This window comes from Geotrypetes seraphini, chromosome 10 (genome assembly GCF_902459505.1).
Source record: "Geotrypetes seraphini chromosome 10, aGeoSer1.1, whole genome shotgun sequence".
In the NCBI taxonomy this organism is placed as follows: Eukaryota; Metazoa; Chordata; class Amphibia; order Gymnophiona; family Dermophiidae; genus Geotrypetes; species Geotrypetes seraphini.
The window spans coordinates 109,241,202-109,260,736 of NC_047093.1; the positions used below are offsets into that span (position 1 = coordinate 109,241,202).

Genomic DNA, 19,535 nt, shown 5'->3' on the forward strand with positions numbered 1-19,535 from the left:
GAGGGAAAAGCATTAGGATCCGTCAGAGTTAAATTGTCATAGAGCTCTGTCAGAGCCAGAGACTAAAACTGGCACGGACACGGACCTCAAAAGTGGCGCGGACCTCGGATTTTTAAGGATGTGACGTGCAGTTCAGATCCGTGAGGTCTGCGAGGGAGCCGGGGGCCTGAGCTGAGCTGCAGGGAAAACAAAGGCGGACTTGTCAATGCATGGACCTCAGATTTTTAAGGACATGCGGTTTTAGATCCGCGAGGTCCGTAAGGTCCATGAGGTCCGCGTTTTATCCCTACCCCCCCCCAAAAAAAAAGAAAGGGATACTCCAACTCCTTGAGCCCCTCAGCATACCTAGTCTATGCCTGCGCTTGCACTATTAAGTTGCTAGTGATGTCAGGGATCAAGTGATGCTACTGAGCTGAGTGGACACCTGCTTGCTCTGCTCCCACTGGGTGAATTTTTATATTTAGAACCCACAATATTACCTCCTCAGATGACATCTTGATCGGCTCATGACCAAGGGGTTTAGCAGAACCAGAGACTGGTATTCTTGGCTGAAATCGCACTGAGTTATGCCGGCTAAGATGCCAAAGAAAGGGCGTGAGCGCATTGCTAAGTTAAGACCAAAGATGGCATTGGAGAAATCAGCTGCGCCTGTGGTGACTCTACAAGAAAAGGCAATCCATGAACTCATCAAACAGCTAACAGTGGTGCTCTCCAAATTGCAGGCATTGGTAGATAATATTAAAGAGACAATAGAGATTATATATTTTTTTTAAATATATTTTATTAAATTACAACAGTGTAATACATTTGATTAAAAATAGCAAGTTCTTACCTAAAATACATCATTTCATATAAATAGTATATAGAAATAACTATACCCCCTTCTAACAATAAGTGATAATACTAAACAACTTTATTACTATAATAAAATATTTCATAACCATTTTTCCAGTATCTTTCCCTCCCCCACCCCTCTCCCACCCAGGATGTGCAATGAAAAAACTTAGAAGGTAAAATATTATCATTTACTGTAATTCAACAAATAAAGTAAATGGACTCCATATTTTTTTAAATAAAGCTCTAAATCCTAAACACTCATTATTCATTCTTTCATATTGATATGTACTACATACAGTTGTCCACCAAAATGTATAATTTAATCTGTAATGGCTTTTCCAACTCTTTGTGATCAATTGAACCGCAATTCCAGTCAAAATCAAGAGAAGACGGCTTTTAAATTTATCAAGGAGAGGTTTAACTTGTAACATAGTGCCACAAATTATTACTTCGTTTGTTAATGGAATATCTGATTCTAAAATCATATTGATTTGTCCCCAAATTGACTTCCAGAACTTAAATATCAGCAGACAAAAAAATAACAGATGATCTAAAGTCCCAATAGCAGCATGACAGTGTCAGCATCTATTAGATTTGGAACTATCTAATTTTTGCAAACGAACTGGGGTCCAGAAAATCCTATGCAACCAAAACAACCATGTTTACCTCATAGATGCTGACACTATACATTTCAACTTCCAAGTCCAAATACGTGGCCATCGAGATACAGAAATATACTATTTAATCTCAATGCTCCAAATATCTCTAAGACTATTTTTAAGTTTTTTATTCAAAAATTTAGAAATTAATTTATACCACTGGGCTGCCTGATGTCCTACTAAATTTGTCTGGTAGCAAAGGATTTGCAGGCTATAATAATTTTTTTAATTTTTCCATTCAGGGAACCCACTCCGAATGGCCTGCTTCAACTGCAGCCACCTGTACTGTTGAGTTTTTTAAATGCCAAATGATTGCTGCAGCTGAGAAAAATCCAGCAGTTTCTCATTAGATATAACATCATCCGATGTTCTAATACTCTCCTGCATCCAAATCTTCCAGGCGATCCCAGCACCGCCCACTTGAATCTTGGAGTTTAACCATAAGGACTGTAAAGTAGATTTCTATATAGGAACATCTGTTAGTTTATCAATAAATTTAATTGTTTTCCAAGTATCCAATAAAATTATGTTGTCCCTAGCATAGCTAGGTAATCTGATATTTAATACATGAGAAAGTCGCATTGGGGACATAGTTTTCCATTCCAGGTGTAACCAGTCTGGCATATGTTCCATGAGCTCGGGGGAGGATCCAATACATTCCCTGGCGCATAATATAGGTCTGATGATACTTATAAAAGTTGGGAAAATTTACCCCACCCTCTTCAATCAGTTTTTGTAAAGTTACCATAGCAATTCTAGCATTTTTGCCCAGCCAAATAAATTTAGTAAAAATCTTATTCAATTTTTTTATAAAAAGACCTCTGAAAGTAAACCGGTATCATACCTAGTTGATAACAAACTACAGGCAGAATCATCATTTTTATTAAAGCACAGATGAATGCCCTTGAATAGCAACATTCGGGTACATCCCCATAATGCATCAGGCAGAACCAGCAAAGCTGTGTACTTCTTACTTCTTGCAAAATTCATGCTGGAAAGTTGCTTGCAGAGAGATTCTTGAAACAATGGTTCAGGCTTGGTGACATCATAGAGGCCTAACCTTCAGGTGTGAATACGGAAATATCCCTACAGTCCCACCAAGATAAGTGCAGTGGATTCCAGCGCTCACACATCTCTAAGACCTTAAGCAATATGGATTTTTCATTTACTTGTATCGTTTCTTCCAACGTATTCTGGATCAAAATACCTAAATATTTAATACCTCTCTCATAAGAACATAAGACTTGCCTCTGTCGGGTCAGACCGGAGGTCCATCGTGCCCGGCAGTCCGCTCACGCGGCGGCCCCTCAGGTCCAGGACCTGATAGTGCACCTACCCTAAAACTCACATATGCTTTTCGCTTTTGTCCTGTAGAGTAACCTTCTATCTATACCCTGTAATCCCCTTCTCTTTCAGGAAGTCATCCAGTCCCTTTTTGAAACCCAGTATTGTACTCTGTCCTATTACCTCCTTTGGAAGTGTGTTCCAGGTGTCCACCACCCTCTGAGTGAAGAAAAACTTCCTTGCATTCGTTTTGAATCTGTCCCCTCTCAGTTTTTCTGAGTGACCTCTTGTTTTTGTTGTCCCCGCTAGTCTGAAGAATCTGTCCCTATCCACCCTCTCTATGCCTTTCATGATTTTATATGTCTGTATCATGTCTCCTCTCAGTCTCCGCTTTTCCAGGGTAAAGAGCCCCAGTTTGTCCAACCTTTCGGCATATGAAAGGTTCTCCATTCCCTTTATCATCCTAGTTGCTCTCCTCTGGACCCTCTCAAGTATCGCCATGTCTTTCCTAAGGTACGGCGACCAGTATTGGACACAGTATTCCAGATGTGGTCGCACCATTGCTCGATACAATGGCAGGATGACCTCCTTCGTTCTGGTAGTGATACCTTTTTTGATAATGCCCAGCATTCTGTTCGCTTTCTTTGAGGCCGCTGCACATTGCGCCGCTGGCTTCATTGTTGTATCCACCAATACCCCCAGGTCTTTTTCTAGGGTGCCTTTCCCCATCTCCCTTCCTCCCATCGTATAGCTGTACATGGGGTTCCCTTTCCCGATGTGCAAGACCTTACATTTCTCCACATTGAAGCTCATCTGCCATCTTTTTGCCCACTCGCACAGTTTGTTCAGGTCGCTCTGTAGTTCTTTGCATTCCTCAACAGTTTTGACCCTGTTGGAGAGTTTTGTATCGTCCGCGAACTTGATAACTTCACATTTCGTGCCCGTTTCCAGATCGTTAATGAATATATTGAACAGCAGCGGTCCCAACACTGACCCCTGGGGGACACCACTCGTGACCTCTTTCCAGTCAGAGTAGTGTCCTTTTACTACTACCCTCTGCTTCCTATCCATCAGCCAATTTTGGATCCATCTGTGGACGTCCCCTTCCACCCCGTGGTTCCACAGTTTCTTCAGCAGGCGCTCGTGGGGTACCTTGTCAAAGGCTTTTTGGAAATCCAGATAAACTATGTCAATGGGGCTACCTTGGTCCAAATGTTTGCTTATCCCCTCAAAGAAATGTAGTAGATTCGTTTGGCATGATCGTCCTTTATAGAAACCGTGCTGGCTTGATCTCATCAGTTTATTTTTTTCTATATGCTCATTGATACCTTCCCTGATCAGTGATTCGACCATCTTCCCCGGAACTGAGGTCAAGCTCACCGGTCTATAGTTCCCCGGGTCGCCTCTCGATCCTTTTTTGAAGATTGGTGTAACATTTGCTATCCTCCAATCTTCCGGGATTATCCCTGATCTTAAGGATAGGTTGCAAATATGCCTGAGTAGCTCCGCTATTTCGTCTCTGAGCTCTTTCAATATCCTCGGGTGGATCCCATCTGGGCCAGGAGATTTGTCGATTTTTAATCTATTTATCTGCCTTAGAACGGCTTCGAGGCTTACCTCCATGCATGATAATATACCCTCCTGATCCTCCTTGAAGATTTTTTCTGGTTCCGGCACGCTGGATGTGTCTTCTTTTGTAAAGACCGACGCGAAGAACTTGTTTAGTCTATCAGCCACCTCTTTTTCCTCCTTCACTACTCCTTTCTTGTCTCCCTCATCCAGGGGTCCCACCTCCTCCCTTGCTGGCTGTTTCCCTTTTACATATCTGAAAAATGGTTTAAAAAAAGAGAATTTATCAAATAACTAGTCATTAAGCCCGTTACATTAACAGGTGCTAGAGTCTGTCTGTCTGGGTTTTTTTTTTCTTTGTCTCTCTCTCCTTGCACTCTGCCTGTCTGTTATTTTTCTGCCTGTGTCTCTCCCTATGTCCTTAGTGCCCTCAGTGCCTCCTTCCTATGTCCTTAGTGTCCCTAGTGCCTCCATCCCATGTCCTTAGTACCCCTTCCTAAGTTCTTACCTTAGTGCCCAAGTGCCTGCGTACTGTGTTCTTAATGCCCCAGTGCCAGCATACTGTGTCCTTAATGCCCCAGTGCTCCTTCCTATGTCCTTAATGCCCCCAGTGCCTCCTTCCTATGTCCCCATCATTATCTTTCAGACTTTGTCCCATCCCCACCCCCGATGCCAGCCTGCCTGCCTCTCTTCCCCCTGAGCAGCATGTTTCCATTTAACCCCCCAATGCCTGCCTGCCTGCCTGCCTCCCATCCCCCTGAGCAGCATGTTTCCATTTAAACCTCCCACCCTCCCCCGAAGCCAGCCTGCCTGCCTGCCTCCCATCCCCTTAAGCAGCATGTATCCATTTAACCCCCCCCCCCTGCGCTGACTCTACCCGGCACACCCTAAACCCCCGTTGACCCTCCCAGCCGACCCTCCCACCGCTAGACGGCCGACAAACCTCCCAGCTCCAGCAGCACACAGCGGCAGAAGCTGTAACATATAGAGCACATGCTGCTTCGCGGTCTCCTACTGGCATAATTTCCTCTGCCGCGTCTCTGATGATGTCATCAGGGATGCGGCAGAGGATTTTAGGCCAGTAGAAGGACGCAAAGCAGTGTGTTTACTGTGCCTCAGACGCTGCTGGAGCCGGGAGGTTTGTGTTCGTCTCGCAGTGGGTTGGCTGGGAGGGTAAACAGGGGTTTCTGGAGTGCCGGGTAGGGTCGGCGGCAGGAGGGGGGGAGTCATGGCGTGTTACTGGTGTGCCGGGTAGAGTCAGCGGGGGAAGGGGGAAGTTGTGGCATGTTACCTGTCGCTGGTACTTAGATGTGCGCATGGTACTCTTACCTGCCACAGCCCGACAGATCAGGGATCAGGGAACACGGGGTAAGAGTGCACATGCGCGCTTAGCGTTTTATTATATAGGATCCTTTGGAACAATGAACATTTAAAGGAAGGACCTTGGACTTATTCCAATTTATCTTGTATCCTGAAAATTTCCCAAAATTTTCAATCAGTTCAAGTAAATGTGGAATGGTTGTTTCTGGATTCCTCAAGTGAAGCAGAATATCATCCGCATAAGCAGAGACTTTATATTCCCGACCTGCATAAGGAATACCCTGAATATTCTCTGCTTGTTGAATAGCTAATAACAAGGGTTCCAAAACAATATCAAACAGAAGAGGAGATAACGGACAACCTTGTCGAACTCCCCTTCTCAAACAAAAGCGATCTGAAAAAGTATTATTAATCTGGCAGAAGGAGAGCTATACAAGGTTTGAATCATTTGAACAAAGCCAGATCCAATGCCAAACCAATCCATTAATTGATACATGAAGGTCCATTCTACACGATCAAAGGCCTTCTCAGCATCCAAAGATACAGTGAAGGCTGGATCATTAATGATTTTTGAAAGATTTAACATATGTAATGCCAATCTAGTATTATTAGAAGAATGTCTGTGAGCAACGAACCCTGTTTGGCGTACTCCAGTGATATAAGGAAGAGACTTAGCTAAGCGTAAAGCCAATAACTTAGCCAAAAGTTTACCATCTACATTTATCAACGAAATAGGCCTGTAATTTGAAACCAATGTAGGATCTTTATTTGGCTTCGGCAAAACAATAGTTAAGGATTCTGCCATAGTACCTGATATGCAACCTTTAGTTAATTGAGCCTGATATAAATTTAACAATAAAGGTAATAGGGTAATTTGAAATGATTTATAAAATTCTACAGTGAAACCATCACCACCTGGAGCGGATCCAACTCTAAGAGACTTCAATGCTGTTTGTAATTCTTTTATGTCGAAAACTGGCACTATCTGACTCCGGCAGAAAATGTAAGTTACCCTGAATATACAAAAAAAAACACAGGGGAAACAAATCCACAAAATACAAAGGAACAAATCAAAGTGGAAATGCACCATTCTGATTGGACATTTCCACTTTGATTAGTTACCCTGAATAGGCAGGAATCTGGTAACTCGAGGGTTCCCATTTCAGGCACCCAATAAAAATGGCCCTCAACAATCTAAGTAGTAAACTGTGTTTAAGAAAAGAGGGTAGCTGTGCCCAGGATAAATGAAGCAAATAAAGGATGTGCCAGGGAGCAAACAACACAGCCTCCAGCTCTTTATGAGTAAAATCCTGTCTGTCGGAGAACCAATCGCCAAGATAGCACATCAAACAGGTCAGATTATAATATCAAAAATTAGGGAGTCCAGACCCCCCCACCTCTACTGAACCCTTAAATATTTAAATGCCATCCTTTTATTCCCCCCCCCTCCAATAAAAGCAAGATAGTAATGAGTTTAGACAACTAATGTCCTTTTCAGCAGCCACAGCGGCAGAAGCTGTAACATATAGAGCCATTTGGAAAACAATGACATGCCAAATAACTGCACCCTGCCATAAAAGGAGAATGGGAGGGGCGATCACCATGCTAATTGCTCCTCCGTATAACGCATCAGAAAATCTATGTTGTTACGATAGAGCGTTGAGGTCTGGGCCGTGAGGATAATGCCTAGATACCAGAAAGACGTCGCTGTCCACTGCAAGAGAAAAGTTCCCGGCCAGGAGTCCTTCACTCGCTGAGAGATAGGGAGGGCCAGTGATTTGTCTAAGTTCAGTCTGAAGCCAGAATAATCTCTGTACTCTTGGAACATCTCCATCAGATCAAACAAAGAGCCCACTGGGTTGGAAAGGTGTACCAGTAAATTGTCAGCGAATGCCGAGATCTGGAACTCAGCTGCCCCAATACAGATACCGTGAATAGCCTCATTGTTCAAAATGTCACAAATCAATAGATCTAATGTTAAGGCAAATAGCAATGGTGATAAGGGGCAGCCTTGTTGAGTACCCCAGACAATTTCATAAGGTGAGGAGCAGTAGCCATTAGCCCAAACTGTGGCCCTGGGAGCCTGATATAAAGTCTGAATAACCTCCTGAAAGAACCCTGCCAACCCATAACGGTCCAAGACTGCAAACATGAATGGTTAAGAGACCTGGTCAAATGCCTTTTCAGCATCAAAACTGATTAAAACAGAAAATATTTTCATTAGTTCAACGTATTCCAAGGTAGCAAGAATTGCTTTGATGTTGCAAGCACTAGTATGGTCTCGTATAAACCCTACTTGCAGCGGAGCTATCAATGAATGCAGGCATTGGGCTAATCGGTTTGCTAAAATCTTGGCGAATAATTTCACCTTCACATTTAATAATGAAATGGGCCTGTATGACAAGGACTGAGTAGGATCCTTATTAGGTTTTAATAAAACTATAATGCAGGCAATTGTGAGCAAGTCAGGAAGGCAACCCCATTGCACCGAAGCGTTAAAGGCAGCTGCCAAAACTGAAGTGACAGAATTTAACAGTTTATAAAATTCCATATGGAATCTGTCTGGCCTGAGTGCTTTCAATAGGGGGGACTTCCTGTATAGTCAATACCATACCATACTATACTGATTTTTATATCCTGCAAATGTCTACTAGGAATCATTGCGGCTTACATAATATTAGAAATGATACAGAGGTATATGCTACATGTACATGAATACGCTATAACAGATCAGTGCAGTGAGGAGAGCAGATGTGTTTTCAGTGCCTTCCAGAATTAGAAGTGTGTGGTAAGTCGTTGTAAGTTGCTTGGGAGTTCGTTCCAGACTTTGGGTCCTTGGAATTCAAAGGTGGTCTCGAAGAGAGCTTTTTTACGGACCTGGCATGGGGAGGGGAGTGGCAGTTTCCAGCATTGAGTTGTTCTCGAGTCATTGATGGACTGTAAGACTGGGATGGCAGAAGAGTCCAGCTGAGCTTTCTCCATATATGGCTTTATGGACCATACATGCAATTTTGAACTGAACCATGCTTTTAACTGGTAGCCGGTGCAATTCCTTAAGCAGTGGACTTGCACTCTCATATTTGGTTTAGCGAAGGATGAGCCTTGCTGCTGTGTTTTGGAGTACCTGCATTACAATATTTTTTTGTTCCATAAAACGCACTTTTTCCCCCAAGAAAAGTGGGTGAAAAAAAGGGTGCGTGCTATGGAGCGAATACCCAAATCCAAGCCCCCCCTTACCTTATTTAGACTGCCCCTTGCCCGCTGCTGCTGATGATGGTCGTTTGCTGCCACTGAAAGTAGAGGAAAGGAAAGGCCAGGCAGGTGCAGTGACTGCACGCTGCTGGCCCAGAAGCCTTACTCCCGACGTCAATTGACGTCAGTGAGAAGGTCCGCTTATCTTATCTGCTTCCAAATATAAAATGGGGTCCAACTGGTGATCAACATTATGTACTTGGTATTCAGCCCACTTATTGCGAAGGTATTCATGAAATTTGGAATCCCTAAAAAGATAAAGAGGGAATTGCCAATGATTTATGGCTCCATCCAACTGTAAAGTGAATAGAATCATAGCATGATCTGACACATCAAAGGAGCCAATTTCTGCAGTATCAACTTTAAAGAAGAGAGAACATGAAACCAACCAATAATCTATTCTAGACAAAAATGTGTGAGCCTGTGACAAATGTGTGAAGTCTTTTTCTCCTTGGTATAATGTTCTCCAAATATCTAACAATAAGTAAGAATGCTCCACTTATATGGACTCAAAGCACTACCTCCGATGGAAGAAAAAGCCCCTGACAAGCCAAGTCACCTTGCTTCCCCAATGCACCCTGACATCAGAGGCAGGGCAGGACCGTGGCAGAAGGACGACAGCTCCTGAGGCCTATGGCAACCTGCAAGGATCACTAAAGTACCTGTGATCCTTTCTGCAGGCTGCTCTCTGCTGTAATGGGGTAAAGGGAGGCGTAGGAGGCCAGAGGGAACACACAGGCCTTCAGGGGAGGGGGTTCAGTCCTTCGAGTGGGGGACAGGCCTTCAGGTGGGGGTGCAGGCCTTCACGGGTGGGGTGTAGGGCTTCAGGGGGGACAGACCTTCAGGGGGAGGTACAGGTCTTCAGGGGGGTGCAGGCCTTCAGGGGGGTGCAGGCCTTCAGGGATGGGGTGTAGGCCTTCAGGGGGTGCATGCCTTCAGGTGGGGGTGCAGGCCTTCAGAGGGGTACAGACCTTCGGGGGAGGTAAGTACTTCGGGGAGGAGGTGCAGGCCTTCAGGGGTAGGGTGCAAGCCTTCAGGGGGGATGGACCTTTAGGGGAGGGGGTCTGGTATAGAAGTGCATGGAGGGAGAGAGGGAAGGGGGTTCAAAGATACGTGCATATGCCAGACTTTGGGGGGAAGAAATAATGGGTTTAAAAACAGAGGAGTGGGAGAGCGATGGTGAATAATGGGATTTAGGGAGGGAAGGAACAGAAAGGAAGAGAAGTTGGACATAAGGGATGGTGTGGAAGGGAGATAGAGATACTGGATAGGAGGATAGTTGGGAAGAGAAAGGGAGAGATGGTGGACCCTGAAGTGGTGGGGATGGAGGGAGAGATGCTGGATGAAAGGGTAGTTGAGAAAAGGTAAATCTGTGGATGGAGATGGAAAAAAGAAAGAAAGATGCCATATCTCCGGGGGAGGGAAGGGAAACGGAAGTGGAGGACAGAGATGGCAGATGGATGGTTAGTATGGAGAAACAAGAAAGAAGGAGACCCTGGCAAGCAAGACAACCAGAGCCTGGGACCAACAAGATTTGAATACTGACCAGACAACAAAAGGTAGAAAAAAATAATTTTATTTTCTGTTTTGTGATTACAATATGTCATATTTGAAAAATGTATCCTACCCGAGCTGGTGTTAGACCGCAAACGTGAGCTAGGATTTAACAGAGAGAGGAAAAGTTATTTTTGTTTCTTTATTTTGTTTACACCACAGCGCCAGTGTGATTAGGAGAAGCCAAAGGGGGTGAAAAAGCTATAAAATGAACCCAACAGGATGTTTGAAAAAAACACCCAATTGAGCAGGAAAATCGAATCAAATTGAAATTTTTTTTCCTGAATCTGGCAGCACTAGTTTGCGCTACTGTCTTAGACTTTAGGATCTGGGATTGGGGAGAGATGGCATCCTCAGTATTTTATAATGCAAGTGAAACAAGGATTTGGTCAGACTTTTGAAGGGTCTGCAGAAGAAATATATTGTATAGGCCGGGGACATGAGACAGCAGGAAATGGGAACTTTTCTTCCTTCTATTTAATGAATGGCAAGGCTGAGGATGTCAGAGAGTTCAGTTAAAATAAGTGCTTTATAAGAAAATATAATAATGTGTTTTATAAAGTTTATAAGCATAGACATCTGAAGGACGAGTCCCCTATGCTTGCTTGTATTAGATTGCGAGATGCTTGGGTGGGAGATTTGAATGTGGACTTCTCTGATGAAGTAATTTTGAATGCTATCAAAAAGTTACCTCTGTATAGTAAATATGCTGTTTTTTGGGAACAACACTACAAATTGGCTCTTCGCCTGTACATCTCTCCTCGGAGAGCTTTTCTGGCGGGGCTCTGCCAGACAGCAGACTACTGACGCTGTGGTGCTCCGGACGCTGGTCTTGGTCATATATTTTGGTCTTGTCCATCCATTCAGACCTTTTGGGATGCTGTTTTTCTTTTTGTTGAAGACATTTGGACCATTACAGTTCAGCGATCTGCCTTGGTGTTATTTGGAGCCTCCCTTCACTTCCATCCCCGTAGGCCTGGGGCCTCCGCGTTCCTGCGTTGGACGGCAGTGATTGCTATCAAATGCATTTTGCTCAAGTGGATGGAAGCGGAGACGCCTGACTATTCCCTTTAGTGTAGTCACATGATTACGTTGCTTTCCTGGGAACGGAGAGGAGTCCATGACATTTCTTCCTTGCCCGGACGAGCCTTTCAACGAATTTGGGAGCCTTTTTGGACCACATTGTCTCCGGTGGCCCGTAGCCACCTTTTGAACTGCTAGCCCCTTGGTATTTGTATTGCTTATTAATTTGTTTCACACTTTTTTTTATTTTTGTCTAGCATCAGTGAGAGTGGGTGGGGGGAGGAATGGGTTATGGGGGGTTGGGTTGGTGGGGTGGGTTTGTCGGTTTCTGGTGTGAAAAATTTTGAGCTGCCTTGTTGCTCTTTGACCTTTTTTTGGATTGTTGTTTTTCTTGGTGCTCAATAAAATATATTTGACGATAAAGTTTATAAGCATTGCTGGCCTACCCGGTGAGGTGTTCCTAGTGGTGGTGGTGGTGTCAGCGTGTCAATGTGTTGAGAGGAAGAGGTGGTCTGGGAAATTCTGCTGAGCAGTGCTTAACTCAGCTCCCCAAACCAACCACTTACTCTGTGATAACTAGAGCCTTAGCAGGTGGGTGGCACATCGTGGATTGAGTTCATTGATTTCCTGCTCAGCATGTGGTCATTGAGATTTTAGAGGGAGAGCTGCAGGCACACACTCAGTGACCTCCTGGAAAATCCCACATCCCACCACTCTGCAGCAGAAGCATTTTCCAGAGGGGTCACATGCCAATCAGATTTTTTGCTCTCCATCTTTGATTTCTTCTTCCCCAAGCGGCATGCTTGCACAGCTCTATGAATCCTTGCCAGCCTCAGGACTTGAGAGTTGTGTCTCCTGTGCTCTGTGGCTGGCAGGAGTAGGGTTACCAGATGTCTGGATTTATCCAGACATGTCCTCTTTTTAGAGGACTGTCCAGGCATCCAGAATGCACTTTGTCTGGGTTTTGAAAAGCACTGAGCTCAGGGCCACGTCTGGCGAGAACCTGCGCATGCACGGATGTGACACAATGACATCACGCATTCATGCGTGTCATGTCATTGGGTTGCATCTGCGCATGCACAGATGCCCTCCAATGCGGCCCTGAAGGGACAAGGTTTGTGTGGGGCTGAGGGACGGAATGGGGCAGTGCCATGTGTCCTCTTTTTTTCAATAAAAAAGTCTGGTAACCCTAGGCAGGAGCAACTGGAGTCTGCGGTAGAGTTGCCATCTGACTCCATGTCATAAGGAACAGGCTACTTTAGTCTGTTCCTTATGATATGGGGCCAGGTAGAATTACTAGCCTGAGTGTATTATATTCGCAGAATGCTCAGGTCCAACTAGCCTCATAGGAAAAGGGCTCCAAACATCAGTCCTGCAGCAAATAATATGGTATCCTGTGCCTCCAAGACGGCCACAGATTGTTTGATTTTAATTTTCATTCTAAGATATTCTGGTGTCTGAAGCAGGCGAAAGAGGGAAAGTAATTGTAGATAGTGGGGGAAAACAACTCAAAATATCACTTTTGTTCTGCTTTTTCAGCGAGGATGATGCAGCCTCAATTTACAAAGCAGCAGCACCTCTAAACATGACAGGACCAGGATATGTCTGGCTGGTGGGAGAGAGAGAGATCTCTGGAAATGCTTTACGCTATGCACCTGATGGTATTGTATGAACTATTCAGGGAACCACCTCTGCTCCACAACATAAAAAAACAAACTGAAAGTACTACTGTCAAGAATGCTTCTTTATATGTTTCACTCCATAAAATAAATTGTGGACCAATGTTGAGCCAGTTGTAGTTTTTATAAATGCTGACTGCCACCGACTAATTTTAATCTGGATATTCAGTGCCAGGCCATATATGGACACCGGCACTGAATATCTGGGCCAGCAGCAATACCCGGAAATTACACGGATACTAATATTCAGTGCCATACCTGCATAGCAAACCAGGCAAAGACAGGACTGCTATTTGAGCGGTCTTACTTGATCAAATGAAAAAACTGAAAATCCCAAACAGAAAAAAACACATCTCATTACTAATCAGTTCTTTAGTCCATATAATCCAAGCCAACGTTTCACGGTGCAAAAACCGCTTCTTCAGGGCATGCTGGACTTTTCATTATCGCCAAGAACGATTATGGTGTGGTTTTTCATTCCTTCCGCCACAATCGTTCTTGGTGGTAATGAAAAGTCCAGCATGCCCTGCAGAAGCGGTTTTTGCACCGTGAAACGTTGGATTGGATTATATGGACTAAAGAACTGATTAGTAGCAAGATGCGCTTTTTTTTTATTCGATCCGAAAGTGTTCACAGCACTTTTGTTATTAAAGCTTGGCATTAGTCACTCAGACGAAAGATTTTATGGCGATGATGTGGGGGGTGGTGGCTGAGCTTATGTATGCTCACCAATAACCTGAGGTTTTTTCTTTTGTCCAGAGTGTTCTGTTCGGTGATTTTTTTTTTTTTAAATTCAATTTTCTATACCGTTCTCCCAGAGGAGCTCAGAACGGTTTACATGCATTTATTCAGGTACTCAAGCAGTTTTCCCTCTCTGTCCCGGTGGGCTCACAATCTATCTATCGTACCTGGGGCAATGGGGGGATTAAGTGACTTGCCCAGGGTCACAAGGAGCAGCGTGGGTTTGAACACACAACCTCAGGGTGCTGAGGCTGTAGTTTTAACCACTGCGCCACACTCTCCCCAGGGTGGTAGAGAGCTGGATTTTTGCTTTAGTGTTACTTGTTTCCTTCACGCCTCAATTTTTTATTTTGTTTGGTATGCAAATAATCTCATGCATATTCATTGGAAAAATCCTGAAACCTCAAGTAGATTGAGGCTCTCGATGACTGAGATTGGAAACTCTTGGGTTAAACATTAATATGCAATACCTATCCTTAAACAAGGTTAATGTGCTCACTATTTGTGCTGAACGATGTCACATCTTGGTCTCTTCCTGAGAGACGCCAATAATATTTGCTACCTCTCCTTTTATCTTTTGTATTGATGTGAAGAAACTTAAGTTCTGTATCACTGTCACCTTTCTGAAACTGATCCTTTACCCCTTCTTTTACGAAGGCATAGTGTGGATTTTAGAGCCGGCAGTGGCGGTAACTGCTCCAACGCTCGTAGAAATTGTATGAGCTTCGGCGCAGTTACTGCTGCTGCCAGCGCTAAAACCCATGCTATGTCTTCGTAAAAGAGGAGGTTAGAGTTAAACAGACTGACATTGTGTAGTATAGAACTTCAGATTCCATCAAAAAATGCTTTGTAATATTAAGAGGTTGAAGCAGCAAATTATTGTGGACCCACAAACAAGAGGAAAAAGCAGACAGCAGCAGACACTTTATCTCCAGGGTGCATATACTAGCTAAGGGCTCCTTTCACAAAGGTGCATTAGGGCCTTAATGCGCAGAATAGCACACGCTAGCTGCTACCGCCTCCTCTTGAGCAGGCGGTAGATTTTCGGGTAGCACGCACTACAGCGTGCGCTAAAAACGCTAGCGAACCTTTGTAAAAGGAGCCCTAAATATTTGGAGCTAATTCTGCCCACAGCTGTCCAAATGTGCCACTGTTAAGATGGGTTATTTTAGCACAAGGTGTCATGGGATAAAACGGGGCCCTGTGCTGAAATAGCATGATTTGTTGTAAAATAGCCTGTCTTAACAGTAGCACGCATTGATGAATTCCCCCCCCCCCTTAGTCAATACAATCCTCTCAACATTTGTCAAAACCAGAACCTCTGTAAAATATTTCTTGAATAGTGTCTCCACAGATAATAATGGCGACACAGGAAAATTTAGGATTCTCAAGTAGGCCACTCTAACTCAATTTTCCATTAATTCAAGTTGCCCATGCAAACAAAGACTATCCTTGATTGCTGATACACCTGTCTGTTGTAGAGTGCCAATCTGAGAAAGGATTTTGAATGTAATGGTGCCTCTACTGATTGGCCCTTCAGCCTCACACTGGTGCCTATTTTATAAAAGGTCTGCTCCCCATGATATCAAAATCTGGCTACCCATCTGTTTAAGCAATGTCTCAAAACTGCAAGAATAGAATAAATATCAAGGTAAAAGCAGTTAAATACAGAGCTTGTAATTATTTTAACTCACTGCACACATTTTTCTGCCCTTTGTTATCAAGATGTAAGAATGCAAAATAGAGTACCAAACCTGTGGTGAAATCTCCTGATAAAATTAGGTTCTTTGACAAGTCTATGGGCTAGATGCACTAAAATCAGCAGTCATTTAACGATCGTTACTAAACCGGTTTTGACAGGTTTAGCGACGATCAGATTTGCCAACCCAATGCACAAAATGGCTCATCGGATCAGGCCATTCAAAAAGGTCATTAATATTGAAATGCCATGTAAACTAGCAATGTTATTGATGCTCTAATGTGGCTTCACGAGGCGCAAAAAAAAATGATCACTTTTAGCGATCCAAAAAAAGCATCCTACCAATAGAAATTAATATATTTATAACATGCCATACCTTTTTTTAAATGGGCACAGGTGCTGTATGTGTGTTACACATGCACGATATCTGCCCCATTTAAAAAATATATAAAACATGAGCCAAGATGCCCCTCCCGATGACAAAACACCTCTCCCCTGATGACAACTGTGGGTCCCTGAACCCCCCCCCCAACAAAGAGACAAGGGAGATGCCCACTTCCTCTTGCCACCAGCTGCCCCCACCATGCCAAGCCCCCCCCCTCAGTTGTCCCCTCCTCTTCCATGCTTCCCTTTGTTAAGGAAAAAAATCAGCAGGAGGGATGCCCACTCCTTCCTGTCAATGTGCCAGGCGCCCCCTAAACCATGCCATATCCTCCCCCTTCCCCCCCCCAAAAGGCAAAAGGGTTGCCCATTCCCTCATGCCACCGGATGCTCCCTAGAACCTTCCCCCACCCGTGAATCCCCTCCCTTACCTTTTTCAGACTTTGAGAGCAGGAGGGATGCTCCTGCTCAGTCAAACCAATCGGCCTTAGAGAAGGCCAGCTATTTTAGACTAGCGAGCCTTGGAGCAGGAGGAACCAAGCATCCCTCCTGCTCTTAACTTCTGACAAAGGTACCGGTGGGGGGGGAGGGGGCGGTCAGTGGGGGAGTTTCAGGGGGAGCATCCGGTGGCAGGAGGGAGTAGGCATCTCTCCAGCCTTTTTTGGGGGGGAAGGCAGGAGGGTAGGAGATGGTTCATGGGAGACATCCCTTCTGCTATTTTTACTGCCGTGGGGGGGAAGTTCACCTGGAAGGAGTGGGCATCCCTCCTGTCATTTTCGCTGTCATGGAAGGGGGAGCTCACCTGGCAGAAGGGAGTGGATATTCTTCCTGTTTCTCTTCGGTGGGTGGCCTTCATCGTTGAGAGGGGGGGGTGTCGGGGACTTGGATTTGTTATTGGGGGGAGGTTGTGATGGCTGTGGTTGGGAGGGGGAGCTGGCACAACTTTTTTTTAAAATGGGGATAGATATTGTGCATGGGTAACACACACAACTGTGTTCATTACCAAAAAAAAAAAAAGTTTCCTGCCTCGAACAGCAGGAGGCTGCTTTGGGGTTTCCCCTGCTTCTCAGTTGTTCGAGCTTCCCATGCCAGCTCTGCACATGTGTGAGAGTAACTCTCAAACAATTCATTGACAGGATCAAATGAGGATTACAACAAAACTCCGCTCAAATCATTTGCATGCAAACTTGATTGAGCATCAGTTGCTCTTTTGGAATCGGCCCCCATGTGATCTTAGTGACCCTGTTTAGTGCATCTAGCCCTATGTAATCTTGATGTTAGACCTGACTTATATTATTCTGAAATGTAGAAAAGGAGCTTAGAAAAAGTGCTTTGTTTCTTGACATGAGAAGGATAATTATTTGGGGAATGGATTAGAGAGAACAGTACTGAAATGGTCACCTAACGGCTCTATTTGTTGAAACATTAACTAGCTGCTTTCCCTTTGATTTAGGGGTCATTGGATTGCAACTTATCAATGGCAAAAATGAATCAGCCCACATCAGTGATGCTGTGGGTGTGGTGGGACAGGCAATACATGAGCTTCTAGAAAAAGAGAACATCACTGACCCACCCAAAGGCTGTGTTGGAAACACCAACATCTGGAAAACAGGACCCCTTTTTAAGAGGTAAGGTACAGACTTGCCTTTGTTTACCATGGTATAACATTTCCAAGGCATAATACAATCCCCACAGCTAAGCACTTGGGCAACAAAAGGAAAATCCATTTACCTCTGATTCAATAAGTATTTATTTAAGACACTTGTAGCCCACACATACACCATCTATGTCAGTGGTCTCAAACACGCGGCCCGCTAGGTACTATTTTGAGGCCCTCGGTATGTTTATCATAATCACAAAAGTAAAATAAAGCAGGTTCTTGATCATATGTCTCTTTAGCTATAAATTACAATATTATTATTAAGACTTAGCCAAAAGGAAAGATTTATAAACTATAAAGAGTTTTATGTCATGCAAAATTGTCATTTCTTTAATAAGACATTAACTATTTTTTCTGAGGCCCTCCAAGTATCTAGAAACCCAAAATGTGGCCCTGCAAAGGGTTTGAGTTTGAGACCATTGATCTATGTGGATAACGATACATACATAATTACAGATTATTAAAATAACAGCATACAATAAACAACTTACACAAGTACCTTAAAATAAAAAGCCAAGCAATTACAAGATTACAAAGTAACAAATATGAAAAGTCAAGTCGAAAAAAATGGGCTTTCAAACTTTCCCGAAAGTACTATTGACAGCAAAGAAAGAAACCTTAATCCAAGTTTTGTGAACTATTGGAGATCAGTTTCCAAAGGATTATTGTTGAGTCCTCAAAGTTGCTTCCTGTTCTAAGGAGAGGATTCTATGCATATTGTTAAGTACTACGGGCTGCGCCACATTTGCTGTGCCAGTACTCACTACCACAGCTTTATAAAAAGGGCCCTAAATATTAACATCTGTATGTCAGTATCCATTTTGCACTGGAACCGTCGGCTCATGTTTATTTTATGACTGCATAGGCTCATGTTCATTATCAGTTTAAATTGCGGTTTTATTCAAAACCTTTTCAACCATGGACCCCTGAAGAAGGTGTGTTTATTGAAGCACGGACCATGTTGGGTCCCTTGGTTTATTGAAAGGTGGTATAACTGACCGCATTTAATATTTGATATAATAAACATAGCCTGCATCTTGTATATATTGTCTGCAGTTTTTGTTTGTTTCTTGCCCCCTTACATAGTTCATATGTGCATGAGAGCAAACATGTAAAACCTATCCTGCCAAGTGATGGAAGAATATTGAAAAAATATATAATACAATAAAGTAAATGCAGTAAATTAAATGAACACAATAAATACCAGCAGCTCTATAATTTGGTATCTAGAGGTACATGCCACTTATGTGTGTTAAAGGGGCCATTAATTGTATTGAGCCTATGTTTATTAGGAGCTATTCTATATAATAGCACCATACGTCTAACTACAAGGGGGCATATTTGTGTGTGCAGCATGGGCAAGTCATAAATATGTCTTCCAGTTACACATGCTGTTTATAAAATATGGTATATTACATTCATCACTTGGAGCACCTAGGCACACCAACAAAGGCATAAGAAGGCATGCCTAAACATGGGCTCACCAATGCTGACTTACGCTAGTATTTTATAATGGCATCATGGCACCAAGATGCTGTCATAAAATTGGTGCTAAGTGCATGGCACTGGAGTGCCTAGACTGAGGTGCCAATTTATAGAATTGCTATAATTAAATATATGTCTAGGCCGATATCAAAAATTTGATGACTGGAGTATTCCAAGATGGTTGGCTTTTGAGAAACTGCTAATTTCTCCAGTACCTATACATTTAGTACCATTCATGGATAAACTTCCATATAATACATCTTTAAAAATCTTCAAATCTTCAGCTTCCAATATCCTTACACACTACAAGTCTATAAATGATAGTGTTATGGAAGTGGATCATATTCATTTACAGTATAATCGTGCCATTGATTCCCATCTTATCTCTGGTC

At 43.5% G+C, this 19,535-nt stretch overlaps 1 protein-coding gene across 3 annotated transcripts in view; it reads left to right on the forward strand.

Annotated features, from left to right (window-relative positions):
• Positions 1 to 19,535, forward strand: part of GRIN1 (glutamate ionotropic receptor NMDA type subunit 1) — a 415,565-nt gene that overhangs the window by 166,680 nt on the left and 229,350 nt on the right. For all 3 annotated transcript variants that reach the window (XM_033960212.1, XM_033960213.1, XM_033960211.1), the window contains 2 exons: positions 13,038 to 13,159; positions 17,452 to 17,626. In XM_033960212.1, the coding sequence (XP_033816103.1) occupies positions 13,038 to 13,159; positions 17,452 to 17,626 (297 nt within the window). The remainder of the gene's footprint in view (positions 1 to 13,037; positions 13,160 to 17,451; positions 17,627 to 19,535) is intronic.